This window comes from Peromyscus maniculatus, chromosome 5 (assembly GCF_049852395.1).
Source record: "Peromyscus maniculatus bairdii isolate BWxNUB_F1_BW_parent chromosome 5, HU_Pman_BW_mat_3.1, whole genome shotgun sequence".
NCBI classification, from domain to species: Eukaryota; Metazoa; Chordata; class Mammalia; order Rodentia; family Cricetidae; genus Peromyscus; species Peromyscus maniculatus.
This window is the reverse complement of record NC_134856.1, coordinates 65604044-65618604: the sequence shown is the minus strand read 5'-3', so window position 1 is coordinate 65618604 and position 14561 is coordinate 65604044. Positions and strand designations below refer to the sequence as shown.

The 14561-nt window shown below is 43.7% G+C and overlaps 1 protein-coding gene across 1 annotated transcript in view; it reads right to left on the bottom strand.

The window, feature by feature from the left end:
• Window positions 1-13330, bottom strand: part of Odad2 (outer dynein arm docking complex subunit 2) — a 154142-nt gene extending 140812 nt beyond the window's left edge. Inside the window, exons 1-4 of the mRNA XM_042277920.2 lie at window positions 13233-13330; window positions 12146-12266; window positions 9525-9786; window positions 988-1145 (exon numbers count right to left, since the gene is read on the bottom strand). Coding sequence (XP_042133854.1) covers window positions 988-1145; window positions 9525-9786; window positions 12146-12203 — 478 coding nt within the window. The 5' untranslated portion in view covers window positions 12204-12266; window positions 13233-13330. The remainder of the gene's footprint in view (window positions 1-987; window positions 1146-9524; window positions 9787-12145; window positions 12267-13232) is intronic.
• Between the last annotated feature and the right edge of the window lie 1231 nt (window positions 13331-14561).

The following is a 14561-nucleotide window of genomic DNA, read 5'->3' as shown; positions in this document are numbered from 1 at the left end:
GTTCTTTGCCTTATTGAATGCTGGGTCTGCACTGAACCTGGTTCTAGGCTGGCAGTCAGCTCCAGAGACCCTCTGCCTGTCTCCACCCCCACAGTGCTGGGGTTACAGTTACACACAACTCTGCCCAGCTTTTATGTCACTTTTGGAATTTGAACTCAAGTCTCAATGCTTGCATAAGTTGCATACCAACTGAGCAATCTCTCCAGCCCAAACATCTTCCTTTTTAAAGGAGCATTCTCTCACCTCACATAGAAGTGGGTAGAATTTAGTTAACCATATTCCTGGAATCTACTGGTCATCTAGTCTAAGCCCACAAAAGACACAGGATATACCATTACCTATCAGTGGGTGTTTCTCCTGATGGGAAATGTGTGTAACTCAAGTGTAAGAGGCACCCAATCACAGTATTTTTCACATTAAACACTTCGAATGAATGATGATGAGGTTAGTGTATTTCTTCAATGAAAGAGAAACTTTGCTGAATGCATATAATTATTCACAGAAGGCTGTGATTTCATAAATGAAACACAGTTGAGGAATGAGAAGGGAAGATAAGAAGGGCTGTGTCCTCCAAAGAAAGAGTTCAAATCCCTCTTGACGGAAACACTGTGATGCAGAGCACTGTGTGCCAAGGGGAGGTAGACTCAGGCTGGTCCCGGGAACATGGCTTCTAACACGACCTTACAGACTACAGGTCACTGGGCCTTCCAAAGGCCACTGGGCCTTCCAGAGGCCACAGGTTAAAATGAGAAACCTAGAAGCCTACTGGTGACACACCAGACTTCTCATCTGATGCAGAAACGGGATGTGGGGCGTTGACAGCTCAGCCAAGGGAAAAAAAAGAATGGCATTCTCAGGAAGCGGTACACACGACTTTTAAATCTTTTACAGGGCAGAATTTTTTTCAAGAGAATATAATAAAGGCCTCCCCCTCCCCCAAGACTGTGCGTCTGCAAGTTCACATGCCAAGTGGAGGGTGCAGCTCACCTTCAATACAGGCTTGTACCTCCTGCAGCTTGTTGCCTTTGGTAATGCTTAACAACTGTGACAGTTGCCCAAAGCTCCGGACTTTAATCTGAGGCACAGAGAGAAGCAGCAGGGCCTCTCCATCTCTGTCGACTTCTTCTGATTTGACTGTAGTATCGCTACGAAATGGGGGAGCGGGAGATGGAAGCTGAAGTTACCTTCACGCCAAAAGACATTATGAAGATGTTTTGACGGGCATCCCCCCCAGTCTCCAGGAACTAGAACCGGTTTCTTCCTCTGCACCCTCACGCTGTGAGACCCAGGCCTCCCCATCCTCCCCCACAGTGCCTAGAGTTCACTCTGAACTCAGTTAAGTCACAGTTTCCAGGTTTGTTTCTTGAAGGATCTGCCTTTTTCTAGGGTCTTTTTGAAAAGCTCACTGGTTCCACCTAGGCACACACACGCTGGGGTTTTCAGATGTTACCTTATTTGTAAAAATTTTTATGCCACAGTAATTAGTGGTTAGGAATTTCCTCAGCCACTTTGTGTTTGCAAACAGAAAGGCGAACTAGAGTCTTCCGCGGGCTATCTCCCTACTCTGAACACAATAATTCAGTTTCTTTTGTCCTTAGCACTATAAGCAGTTTTTCTTTTTTTTAAATTTATTTAATTAACATTCTTTTCACTTATTTTACATGCCAATCACAGTTCCCCCTCCCAATTCCACCCTCCCCATCTCCCATGTACCCCCAAACGGCCTTTCCCTAATCTCCTGGGCTTGTGTTTTACCCATTTTTAATTTTTTTTTTTGGTTGAGATTTAAATATTTTAAGAGTTCCATGAGAGTGACATTGATATAGATTTCTATCACTTACAGCATGAATTAAACATCCAGTTTTTCAATTAGCTACTGCTTACTTATTTCATTACATGCTGATATCCCCAAGAGAATTGCTTGCATCTGAACACCCGATAAGCTAAAATGTGGGGAAGTAGATGTGAAACATTCCTGAGTGGCCATAAAGAGCAAATCCAAAAGCTCCCACACTATTTGCTTCGGGTACTGTGTTAGTTTTCGGTACTGTCCCAAAACGCCTGAGATTATCAGCTCAAAACAGGAAAGGCTGGTTTGAGCTCACAGTTTTGGGCGCTCTAGTCCACAGTAATTTGGCTCTGTTGTGTTGGGACTGTAGCCAGGCAGCACACGAGGGTGGGAGCACACAGCGGCTCATGTATCTACAGAGACCAGGAAGGAATGAGGAGGAGGATGGGCTGAGTCCTGACATGCCCATTCAGACACAGGCCTCCAAGAGCCTGACAGCTCTCAGTAGCCCTTCTCTTAAAGGTCCTTCCAGCTCCCTGATGACCAAGACTTCTTCACAGGAGACTTTGAGAGACATTTACCCCAATCAACCATGGCACTGTCATTAAAATAAAAACAAGCAGAGACAGAGACTTTGGAAGGCAGAATAATAGCCTTCCAAAATACCCCCCTTAGGAAGAAAAAAGGGATTAAATTGATGGCTAAGAAGGTGGACTGATTTAAGGATTTTGATTCAGGAAGAGAACTCCATCTCTGCGCTGAGACCAACAGATTATACAGGAGCAGGGAGTTAAAGATTATAAGAGGATGGGTGACCGCTATGCGTGGACACAAGCCGAGGAATGGAAGAAACTTCCAGGAGCCGTGAAAAGAAAGAACAAATTCTCCTGAATGGATGTGCTCTTATCATACTTTGATTTGTTCTCACACTGCAGATTCATTTTAGACACTGCCTTCCAGAACTCGAGTAAACTTTGTGTTTTAGTAAGTGCTTGGTTTTGTGGTCATTTGTGGCAGCAACAGTAAGCTACCACAGGGTCTCTGCCAGCGTGGTGCTACCTGGTACCCATGGATACTGGCTTCATCCCCAGTACCTCAGACAGTACTGAATCTAGAAGATGTTGAAGAAGTGTCTGTGGGATAACTGAATGCATAAAACACATGTCGGCTTGGTCATGACATCTGTGTGGAAACTATGTTTTCTATACAACAAGCTCCGGGAATACTCTCTAGGATGAAGGATATTTCTAAATATCACTTAAATCGATGGTCACTCAATGGTAAATAGATGATCATAGGGCTGGGCTATAGGCTGACTGACAGCCAAAAACATAAAGCCACTGAACTGGGGATAGTGAAACTCATGGTGGGAACTAGGAAAGTGTGTGGGGGCGGGGAGGGGTGACTCACTGCTCACCAGCTGATGTTTATAATTCAGCAGAGCCCCCCCCCCAAGAACTACAGCATCACAGGACGCACAACAGAAACTCCGGTTTCATCATTTTTAACATCTGAACAATGAGTTCTTGGAAAGAAAAACACTGCATCCCACTCAAGAAGAATGGGCTGGCTGGAGAGAGGGCTAAACTGGTAAAATCCCCTGCTGAGCAAATCTGATGCCTCATCAATCCCTGGACCTCCAGGATAGAAGGGAAGAACCAATTCTAAAAGTTGTCCTCTAATATTGACATGCATGCCATAGCACACATACCCCCCCAACACACACACATCATATACATGTGTAATAACAGATAAACTTCGCAAATACTAAACAAAAGAAGCTGCTGACAATGAAGCCCCCTTGTCCATCTAGAGAGACTTTCAAACTGGAACTGGGGAGGGCCTTTTAAAATACTCCATTGATACATCCAACCAGCAATGCGGGAAGATATATATATATAATGAAAATATATTTTTTAAATCCTCAACATTAATGTCCCAAACACAGTAATTACTTATAAATCTACATCTAAACAATAACTCCGGAAAGGAGGCTCCGAAAGGATTTGTATTTCAGGGATTGAAAAAAGAAAACAAAGGCAGCACGTTCAGTAGCAAACATTAAGCAGGAGTGGGGAGTGCCGCTCAATGCACACAGCACTTGCCTAACACATGCAGAGCCCTGGGTTCCGGTCACCAAAACTGCAAACAAAACAAAGCCATCTGGATGCTGTGACCACCGAAACAGATATTTCACGACAGTTCAATTGCCACCCACAAAGTTACAGTTCTGTAGGTTGGAAGTCACCCTGCAGACTGTGGAATTCAACCCTTTTGGTAACTGATGAGAAAACTAAGGCAAAAGCAGGGCATGAACATGGGGCTGAGCCTGCCAGGCTCCAGTGGATAGACTCATGGTCACACGGGCAATGGTCAAATTCAGTGGGTCACAAAACAAGGCAGACAGACATGAGAACTGTGGGAAGAAGGGAGGGTACTCAGGACTGGAAGGGAGATATGGGGTGAGGGTAGTCAGTATGTCTCATATACATGTATGAAAACATCCAAGAACAAGTTTGACTAATAACAATTAAAAATGCCAAATGTTAATAAAAAGAGACTGACAGTTTATTTGAAAATGAAAGCTATTTCTCCCAAAATAAACTGCACTGGAGAACTATTAACAAACAGTCCTGCATGATTAACTCATGGGGCGTGGTTCCAGGGGGACACCTTGTGCTCATCTATTCCATAAGAACCTGCATCATGCTAGGCGGTGGTAGTGCATGACTTTAACCCCAAAACTCAGGAGACAGAGCCCGAGGGATCTCTGTGAGTTCAAAGTCAGCCTGGTCTAAACAAAGAAACTCTGTCTCAGGAAAAAGAGAGAGAGAGAGAGAGAGAGAGAGAGAGAGAGAGAGAGAGAGAGGGGGGGGGGAAGGGAGGGAGGGAGGGAGGGAGGGAGGGAAAGGAAGGAAGGAAGAAAGGAAGGAAGGAAGGAAGGAAGGAAGGAAGGAAGGAAGGAAAAAGGAAGGAAGGAAGGAAGAAAGAAAAACAAAACAAAAGGAACCTGTACCAAAAACAACAGAAGGGCGTATGAAGGAGAAGGCTTTTTTCTACATGTCTAAAGGATTGGATTCAAGTATCAGCTGCTCACTCACCAGGAGTGAGCCAAACCCAGCCTGGCTACCACAGAGAACACATATGGGTCAGCAGAGCTTAAAGAATAAGTATAGTCCCATCAAGAGCTGCACACAGACCCACACAAGACACAGCTTAGCCACAGGGTCAACTTGGAGCAGAGAAAACTGACTTGGAAAACAAGGGGCATAAGATTAAGGATTCTTACAGGAGTCCCTGCTTTTATGCTCAAGCATCCAAGGATAGTTCTGTACAGTAGAAGCAAAAGAGACAGTGCCTGAGTCTGTCCTGACAACCTGGGCCTTGGACATGGGCACACAGAGCACAGCTCCCTCACATTAGAGGAGCAGAGGAGATGTAGTGAAGGCCGGCAGCTCAGCCAGAAGAGGCCATGAACCAAGAATGAAGGATGAAGTAGTTTGGACTCATTTTAATGCCAGGCACTTGTGGTCATTCAGGGCATCTCTGGGTTATATCAGTTGTCATATTACTACATGTTATGAGTGTGACATTAAATGTCCTCTGCATGCTAGGTCATCAACCTGGGGTAGTACTGGAAGGACCTTTAGGAGTTATGGCCAACGGAACGAAACAGCTCACCAGATGTGATGCCCAGTGTTAACTGTCACTCTGACAGAATCTAGAAGCACTTGGAAGCTGCATCTCTGGATTATTCCTGCCTGGAATCCTGGGCTGTATAAGTAGAGGAAGGGAACTGCCTTAGTCTTCTTTCTGTTGTTGTGGTAACACACTGGCCAAAACCAGCCTGGGGAGGAAAAGGGTTATTCTGATTACAGGTAATAGTCTATCATGAAGGGACGATGGAGCGGGAGCTCAAGGCAGGAAAATAGAGGCCAGACCTGAAGCAGACACTTCAGAGGAATGCTGCTCACTGACTTGGGTCTCCTGGCTTTCTCAGCTATCTTCCTTATACAACTCAAGGCCACCTGTCCAGAATGGCACAGCCAATAGTGGGCTGGGCCCTCTTATATCAGTTAACAATTTTTAAAAAATGCCCTCACATACCTGCCCACAGGCCAGTCTAATATAGGCAATGCCTCATATGAGACTCCCTCTACTGGAATACGTCTAAGTTTGTGTCAAGTTGACAGAAACTCTGATATTACAGCCCTTGGTAACGTTCATACCCAAACACCTCGCTTTAAACCATAACCTTTCCTTATCCCCAAGACCTCATGTTAGTATCTCACTATAAAACACAGTCCAACTTTGAAAGTCTAACAGTCTTTAAATTTTTCAAAGCTTTAAATGTCTAAAGTCTCTTTTAAAATCCAAAATCTCATAACTGAGTTCCTGAAAACCCCAAAACAAGTTATATATTTCTTAATCCAAGAAGAAAGAACTAGGGCAAAATACATTCAGACATCTGGGACTTACTCATGATCTTCTGGACTTCAAAGGGCTTGGTTATTCCTGCCTATCCATCTCTTATGATGTCAAGCCTCAGTTTCCCTCCATGATCCTTCGATCCTGAAGACTCCATTACAATGGGGTTGCACCTTTGCCATTGGCCTCTCCTATCCTTTCCAAGCCTCAACTTCTTTCTCTGATGCCTTCAAAACCCATACCACCTGGAAAAGTCTTACACATTGCCAAGTTCAGCATCCAGCTTGAGATGCAGCCTTGACCCCTCTGGACCACAACTTCTAACCCTGTGCTAACCCTGAGGAAATGTTTCCCAGAAGAGAGTGCCTCAATGATGCTGGTCTTTTATTAATCTCAGCTTTTTTTTTTTTTTCCAGCCCCAGCTAACCTACATTGATTATCCTAGTAAAAAAAGGTTTCAAATTAGTGAGGCCAGTCTCTTGTTAATCACAGGTGATTCTCCTGCCCCAGGTGACCAGAAACCACAGATTCCTGATTCGAAATATCACACAAATGTTCCCAGTGGAGACTTTGAGGGACTCTCCAACATCCTCCTGAAACTTCATTAGCCTCGATCATCTCTATTTCTCTTGATATTCTTATCTTCCAAGCTCCCACAACAGCTCATTAAGCTCCAAACACTCTCTGTATTTCCAGCCCAATGTCCCCAAATCCTCTACTTTCTTCCCACAAGAGTCCAAAGCATAAGAGCCGAATGGTCAGGTCCATCACAGCATCACTTCCTGTTCCTGGCGCCAATTTCTGTTCTGGTTAGCTTTCCATTGCTGTGATAAAACACTGACCAAAACGGACCAGGGGAGGAAAGGGTTTATTTGGTGTATAGGCTACTGTCCTTTAATGAGGGAAGCCTCGGAAGGAACTTAAGGGAGGAGCCTAGAGGGAAGAACTGAAACAGAACCAGCACAGGAACACTGCTTACTGACTCCGTCCCCCCGGAGTTCTCAGGTACCCTTCTTAAACAGCCCAAGTCCACTTGCGCAGGCTAGGCTCTACCACATCAACTAGCAATGAAGAAAATCCGGCCCCCCTCCACGGACATGCCCACAAGGACATCTGATGGAGGAAATTCTTCACGGAGACTCTCTCTTCCCAGGTACACCTGGGTTGGCGTCAAGCTGACAAAATTCACTATGACAGGAGCTGAGCTGCTGCATGAGTCTATTTGCCTCTCTCTGCTTGCTGACCTGGGATGTCACATGACCAGCTCCCGCCTGCCAATCTGACTCCCCTTCCGTAATGGGCTGTAACAACTGTGGGCCAGATCCGCCCCTTTTCTCTTAGGCTGCTTTTGTCAAGGTATTTCCTGTCGGCCACAGGAAAGAAAACTAAGATGGCAGAGGTATGACCTTGCAAAGGACATTGGGACTCTGTGCCTTTCAACTCTTCCTTTTCTTTCCAGATACTGTGAGGCAGTCTTCTGCCACATGCTTCTGCCACCTCATCACAGTTCCAAACAAATGAGGCAGAAAGAAGTATCAAAGACCATGAGCCAAAACCAATGTTTTCCTCCTTGCAAGTTGAGTGTCTCAGGCATTTTGTCACAGTCACAGAAAAGGGAACGTTCCTTAATTTGGTGTGTAAAACAAGAGAGAGAGAGAGTTAAGAACGAAGCATTTGGTATTTTCTGTTTTTAGCAAATCTTATCTGTAAGTTTTGCCTTCTTTAAGGCAGTCAGTACCCATCTGGTTTTCATCAGCGCCACACAAGCATGGTTTAGTTCCCAGTAAGTGATACTACTATGCCTCTCTCATCTAACATCAAAGGCATCTTCGGTAAAGGTCAGAAACAAAAATGATGGGCAGCAAAAGGGACAAGTTTCGTCACAAATTTGACAGAAGTGGAGTAGTCAAGGGATGGCTATTCAAGACACACGTGGTGTCAAAATGCCCAAGCATCTAGCTTGGGAGGGGGCAGCATGCTGGAAGACTGCAGGCAGAGACTCCATGTGGAAACTCAGTCAAAAGAATTTGTTCAAAAGGAAGAAAAACAGTGACAGGAGTGTGTTGCATCCCCACCGACTGAGGAGACAGATGTGGCCATGTTTGGACTTGGCACACAGAAGTAGTGCCGAGGCCAGATATGATGACAATTCCTCTGTCATCTGCTGTAAAACCATCTTTGGACAAAGTAGTTAATATGTTTCTAATTGGTTTTGCAGCTGAGTCCATCTTTCAAACTTAAAAAAAAAAAAACTGAACTTAAGTGGAAGCAACTAAGAATTAGGCAGTCATCTACAAATGACCAGCACTAGGGCAGACAATGATCCTTGGCCAATATGCACCACATCATTAAAAAAACCAAAAATTCAGAAAAGGGAGACATGGTACTAAAGAGGTCTTCAGTGCAGTTCAGGAATGGGTTTGCAATTGTGAAAATGAAATCTTGATTTTATTGTCCAAATAATCCCAAGGGAAAGAGGAAAGCTATATTCAGGAAGCTTCAGCGAGCTAGGAAATTGCTTTTTATGAGATCAGTCTTTAAGAGAGAAAATGAAACCTCAAAAAGGACCAGGTAACAGGAAAGAGAATGACCGAGCTGCATAATTAATTAACTGAGGGTGAGTCTTCAAGTCAATACACACCTGTGCTTGCTTAATACTCAAATAGAGCACATAGTCATACATACACATATATCCAATCATGGATATTATATAAATCCATACACATTAAGTGTGCATACACACACACACATGTTCACACACATATTCAAAAGAGATAAACTGATACCCCACTCTTTGAACCGGTGGTAGAATCTTTATAAATCTCATATTTGAAAAACTCTTTGCTAAGGTTTCTCCCTTAAGGATCAGGGATGGAGACCAGTAGTAACGTGCATGTCTAACATGCACAAAGCACAGGGTCCTAGTTTCTCTTATACCGAGCAAAATTCTCCACCCTCCTCTTGTCCTTCTAGGGAATGAGATGGTTAAATACTTCAAGGATTTGGCGATATCAAGCATCACAAACCAGGAACTACTAATATCCAGAAGGTCATAAAGATGAGTGGAAAGGCCAACAGGGAAGGGCGTGGACATTGGAAAATGCACCTCTATCAATATGGAATGACATTTACATTAAAAATTAGATAAATCCCATGTTCGCCACCTGAGATATCCTTACGTTTCCTAAGTATCTCCACTTTGCAGTCCTCAGTTTAGGGGATTATTAATTAGGCCCAACTCCTCAACCAGTCAGTGAAAATCTATATAAAGTTGTTATTAAATTCTAGACGCAATTAAGTAGCTTACCTAACAATATAACCTGATCCAAATGCTGAGGGTTCCAAATCTGTTTTCCACTCAAGTGGCTCTACAAAAACAAATTTTGCCTCTTTGGGATATTTGTAAGTAAACGACTCCACAAACTTAGTAATTTCATTCAGTAGTGACTCATTCAGTGGGGTGATCTCCAGGGTTCCAGTCCCGTACCCTGCAGCAGTCCACTGTGCAGATCTGGTCAACGCCACACCCATGGCTCTGTTAAGACTCTGAGCCAAGCTCAGAACACACACTACAGCAAAAGAGAAGGAGTTAGAGACTTCCACATTCTCATTTGAACATTTTTTCATCTTCAAGATTTTTCACTAGTACTATCCAACCTACAGTCTACATTTTTAACAGTCCAACCATTCTTCAATACAATAAAACAGCTAAGCATCACTACATAAAACCGACTCGTATTGAAGGAGTTTCCAGTATCAGCCTATCCTAAAATTAATAACGTCTTTCTAATTTCCAAGAGTCTGAGAAAAAGAACAGCTGGACAGAAAGCTCCAGAAGAGAACTTCAAGAATGGAAAAACAGAATCAGAGGAGGTTGGCAGTGAGAGCGTTGCTTCCCAGCTCTGACGGAGGCTGGGCGTTTGAGTGAGAAACGCACATTTGATCTGAGCCACACATCGTTTCGAGTTAGGCAACTAAATGTGTTGTTCTGACTTTCACGGTATCTGCACGGGTGCAGGGAAGGCAGAAAAACCCTCTTCCAAGTGTCTTAAGTTCCTCACGTGCCTCTGGGGTTAATAAACAACAGGACCAAAGTGTGACTGTGAATTGTTGTGAATTAAATATTTTCATTTTTGACCAAGGTTAGTACAGTGTATTGTGCTTATTTGGGGCATCTGAAGGAGTCCCATATACCCTGCTTGGAGATCATGTGCAAAACAGAAACATTGTTTTCTTAACAGTAAATGTGACAGATGTAGGAACAGGGCAGAGACTTTCTAGTCTATTCATCTAAACTGGTTATCAAAACAGTGTAGCAATAAAATTTAAAACAAAACCAAATAAAATGGATTTCAATTTGGCTAAACAGAAATTGGTATGTAAAAGGAGATCTTTAAAAAGATGACTTTATCTGAAACATTAAATAAGAACAAAGAAACAACTTATTAACAAAGACAGTATTGTTTGTAGATCATCTATATTTTTTAATGCCATTGACTGTTAAAACCATTCCTCCAGAATATTGGATGGTCATAAAATGAAATACAAAATAAATGGAGCTTTTCTTGTCTGTCATTTTAACAAAGGCTTTGAAACACAAGGTTTGACACAATAGTGGAGTTTTACTTTCTGTATCATATTAAAATTTGAAATCCAATAACAACAGTTCAGCTGCTCTCTCCGGGGGACCATTTCCTGCTTGGGGGCAGGACAACAACACTGTGGACATGTCTATTCATAGTTACCAAATGACAAGAAGAGACATTGTTGGCATTTAGTGGTGAGTGCCAAGGATACAAATATTCTTCTTATGCAGAAGAGTGCCCAGCAGGAAGAACTCTGCTGAAACCTGCAGGCATCTGGTATTTGGAAAACTTCAGATAAGCAATACTGCAGCCTAAAATTTCCCTCCACTTTAGGAAAGTCACAAAACCGTTTTCACCGTTTTAACGTGCCCTAGGTATCTCAGGATTGGAAATGTCATATAAATGAAACAAAAGTTTGCATACTTTGCTCTACGTGGAGCTTTAGTCAAGAGCTCAGCACCTTGTGAAATTACACTATCATGACAATGTCAGTCAAAAAATGTAAGTGACATTCTGACACACTGGTGTCAGCCTAAGTATGGAGACATATCACATCCAGGTATCTATCTCAGGATGGATAACTCCCTAAGATATTCTAGTATAATAATGCCTACACATTTGCAATTCTTTTCCTTCACAGAATATTATCATTGCTTAAAATTATATTACCTATGTAAGATTATTATCTGTACTGTTGGTTTCAAAATGCTAAAGTGTCATTATATGATATTTAGTATAATATCCACTTCCCCGTGAGTTTCTGTCTATTCTTTCTGTCTGTCTGTCTGTCTGTCTCTCTCTCTCTCTACACACACACACACACACACACACACACACACACACACACAGAGAGAGAGGAGAGAGAGAGAGAGAGAGAGAGAGAGAGAGAGAGAGGAGAAAAGTAGTTAATTATTGGTGAAACAAAATATGATGTACAGATTTTTTCTGTGGTTTCTTTTTTCTATTGCTAACTGATGGAAAGTGCTTTGGAGTCGAATGCATAAGCATGTGTGCCTGACACTTTAGTGTCTTAGTGTTCTGAGAAGAAGTATAAACAATGGAAATGTGCAAGTGCTTCATCTGATCCAGAAAAGTTTCAGTGGCTGGTCTGCCTATTTTTAATTGTAAGTATAACCTTTGCTTCAGAACAAGTACACGCAGTGTGTGCCCCATTCCTTTCCTTGAATCTTTCTAAAGAAAACTGGGTGTTATAGATTACACAGGACTATGGCAGCCAGGCAACACTGGGGTGAGTTCTTGGAAGACACTTTAAAGGGACTAAGACACGCAGAAAGTTCTTTCGCTCATGATAAATTTTTATAGAAATGTAAATTCAACTCACATTTAAATCTATGCAGATTCCTCTTCTCAGTCAACAACGGACAACCTCTACAGCGCATTAGCTGGAGCTCTAAGAATGCCTTGGACTCTAGGACAATCCCGAAAGCAAGAGCAATAATACTCTTAGGAAAGAAAAAAGAAAACGGGTGGTATTCAAACAAACAACTATTACATTTTATCAAGACAGTGTCTCCCAGCCCCATTATCACCAAGCCTAACCTTAACGGCTACAGCAAATACATAACACGTATCTTTGAATTAATGTTTCCAAGAAACAGTTAGAGTTAGACGGGAAGAAAGTATACGTGTGTGTTTGCAAAACTGTAACGGCTAATCGCTAGTTTTCTCAACTCATTTAATAGAATTTTTCTTTTACATTATCCTCCAAGATCCCTCTATCATTAACAAAATGCAAAAAATTTTAGAAATATTTTGTGTAACAAATCCAGTTCTTTGGGAGATTATGTAAATTTCCAAGTGTGTGTCATCTTTGGAGAGCCAAAACATGCGTGGCCACTCCATGCATGAAGAGACTATTCGGCAACCCCTAGCAAAAGAATTTCAGAGCAGACATGAACAAGGTGCGATTTAACTCGACCCTGTGGTGTGAAGACACAAGGACCGTGGCACCCAGCAGGCACATTTCAAACCCGAGCCCCTGGATCGGATGGATCGCTCAGTGCACCGATGTGGTGGAGATGGAAAGAGGTGGGCGGTGAAGGTCAAGGTCAGAGCAGGAGCCCAAGCAGAGGGCGGAGGGGGACCATAACTGGAGACTGGGAAAGGAAAAGAAAGGAGTGGCGCTTTGGCTTGTGCTTGAGTGGAAAGCCAGCTCGCGGGCAGGAGGAAAGTGGCTGAAGGGAAGGGAACCAAGAGGGTGGAAGAGAGGAGACCGCCGAAGAACTGGAGAGGCTGGGAAGAGGGTGAGAGAAAAGACCTGAGAGAGTTGAAGAGGGACCACAGTGGGACCAGGAGGGACGCAGAGAGATGGGGGAGAGGCGAGAGGAGAGGGGAGTCAAAAACGGAGAGGTCCGAAGGAAACCCAGTCTGCACGTCCCATCGCAGAGCACGCCACCGCAGCCACTCACCTGCAGTGTCGCCTGGCACCCCGGCACCGGCGCGTGCCGTTGCTAGGACGCGCGTAAACACTCGCCCCTCGCGCAGCCTTGGAGGAAGCCCGCAAGCCCTGCCCCGGGCTCCCGCTGCGCAGCTGCTCCGAACCCGGAGCTCCCTAGCCACGCGCCCTGGAAACACTAGGATTCCTCCTGCTGCCTGCAGAACCCCAGGGCTCATCCCAGCTCAGCCTAAGGTCTCAGAGGGGCTCTGAAAATGGAACAGAAAGCACTCAGAAAAAGAGGCGTTAGAATATTCTGTGATGTTTCACAGGCTTCCAGACAAGCGTATACTAAGTATCGAATCTATCAAAACTCTCAGAAGTAGCACCAGGACTCTCTTAGGGTATTTGAGGCTTGCAGCGCCTTTATTCTTAAAGTAACTATGGTAGAACTCAGACTCACAGGGCTGAAGATACTCAACAACAGCCTCCTGCAGAAAACTGCTATGAAATGAAACCTCTCTTCCATCTGCAAAAGGAAGCATTGCCTCTGTTTGTTAACATACGTTTTCCGAAGATTGATTGTAATTTTAATTATGTGTGGTGGGGCTGAGTAGGTATGTGTACGTGAGTGCCGAAAAAAGAGAGGAGCTCATCCAGAGCTGGAGTTACAGGCAGTTATGAGCGCTGGAAATTGGACTCCGGCCCTCTGCGGGAGCATTACCGCATTAAGATGACCTTGTAATCATCTACCAGCAAGGTACCCCTGGGGGCTTAGAGAGTAGAAAAAGACAACACTGGAGGCAGACAGAGAATGAGCAGTATACTTCTTTTAGGGGACAACGTATGTAGGTGCAGTAGATGAATTAAGAAGATGGTTGAGCAGTTCCTAGACTGGTTCCTAAACATCAAAGGGGCAAAGGTGGAGTGATAATAAGGAATCGCATGCCAGGACTACACTGTCCAAGCTGAAGTACAGACCCCCGGGGGGTTGAGAAAATTAGCCTCTCGGAATTTTTTTTAGTTTTTTTATTTCCATTTTGAAAGCATCGATGTTGTTGAGGATGGAATATTTTATACTCAGTGGAACCTTCACCTGCAGAAAAATCTAGAGTCCTGGAGTCCCTTCATTTCAGAAAAGAATTCCCATAACTTGACTATGTCTTGTCACCTGTCTCCTAGTACTGTAAGGAAACTGCAGAAAATGCTGTTTCCTTCAGGTGTGTGTCCCTAAGATCTAAGTGGGTGAGGGACACGCAGAAAGAACAAAATTGTCAAATCACCTAATGGATGTTGGCCTGTTCCCTGTCTCTGTTGGACAAAGTAATAGAAAGGCGAGGCTTCGTTTTCTTGGAGAAGGCTG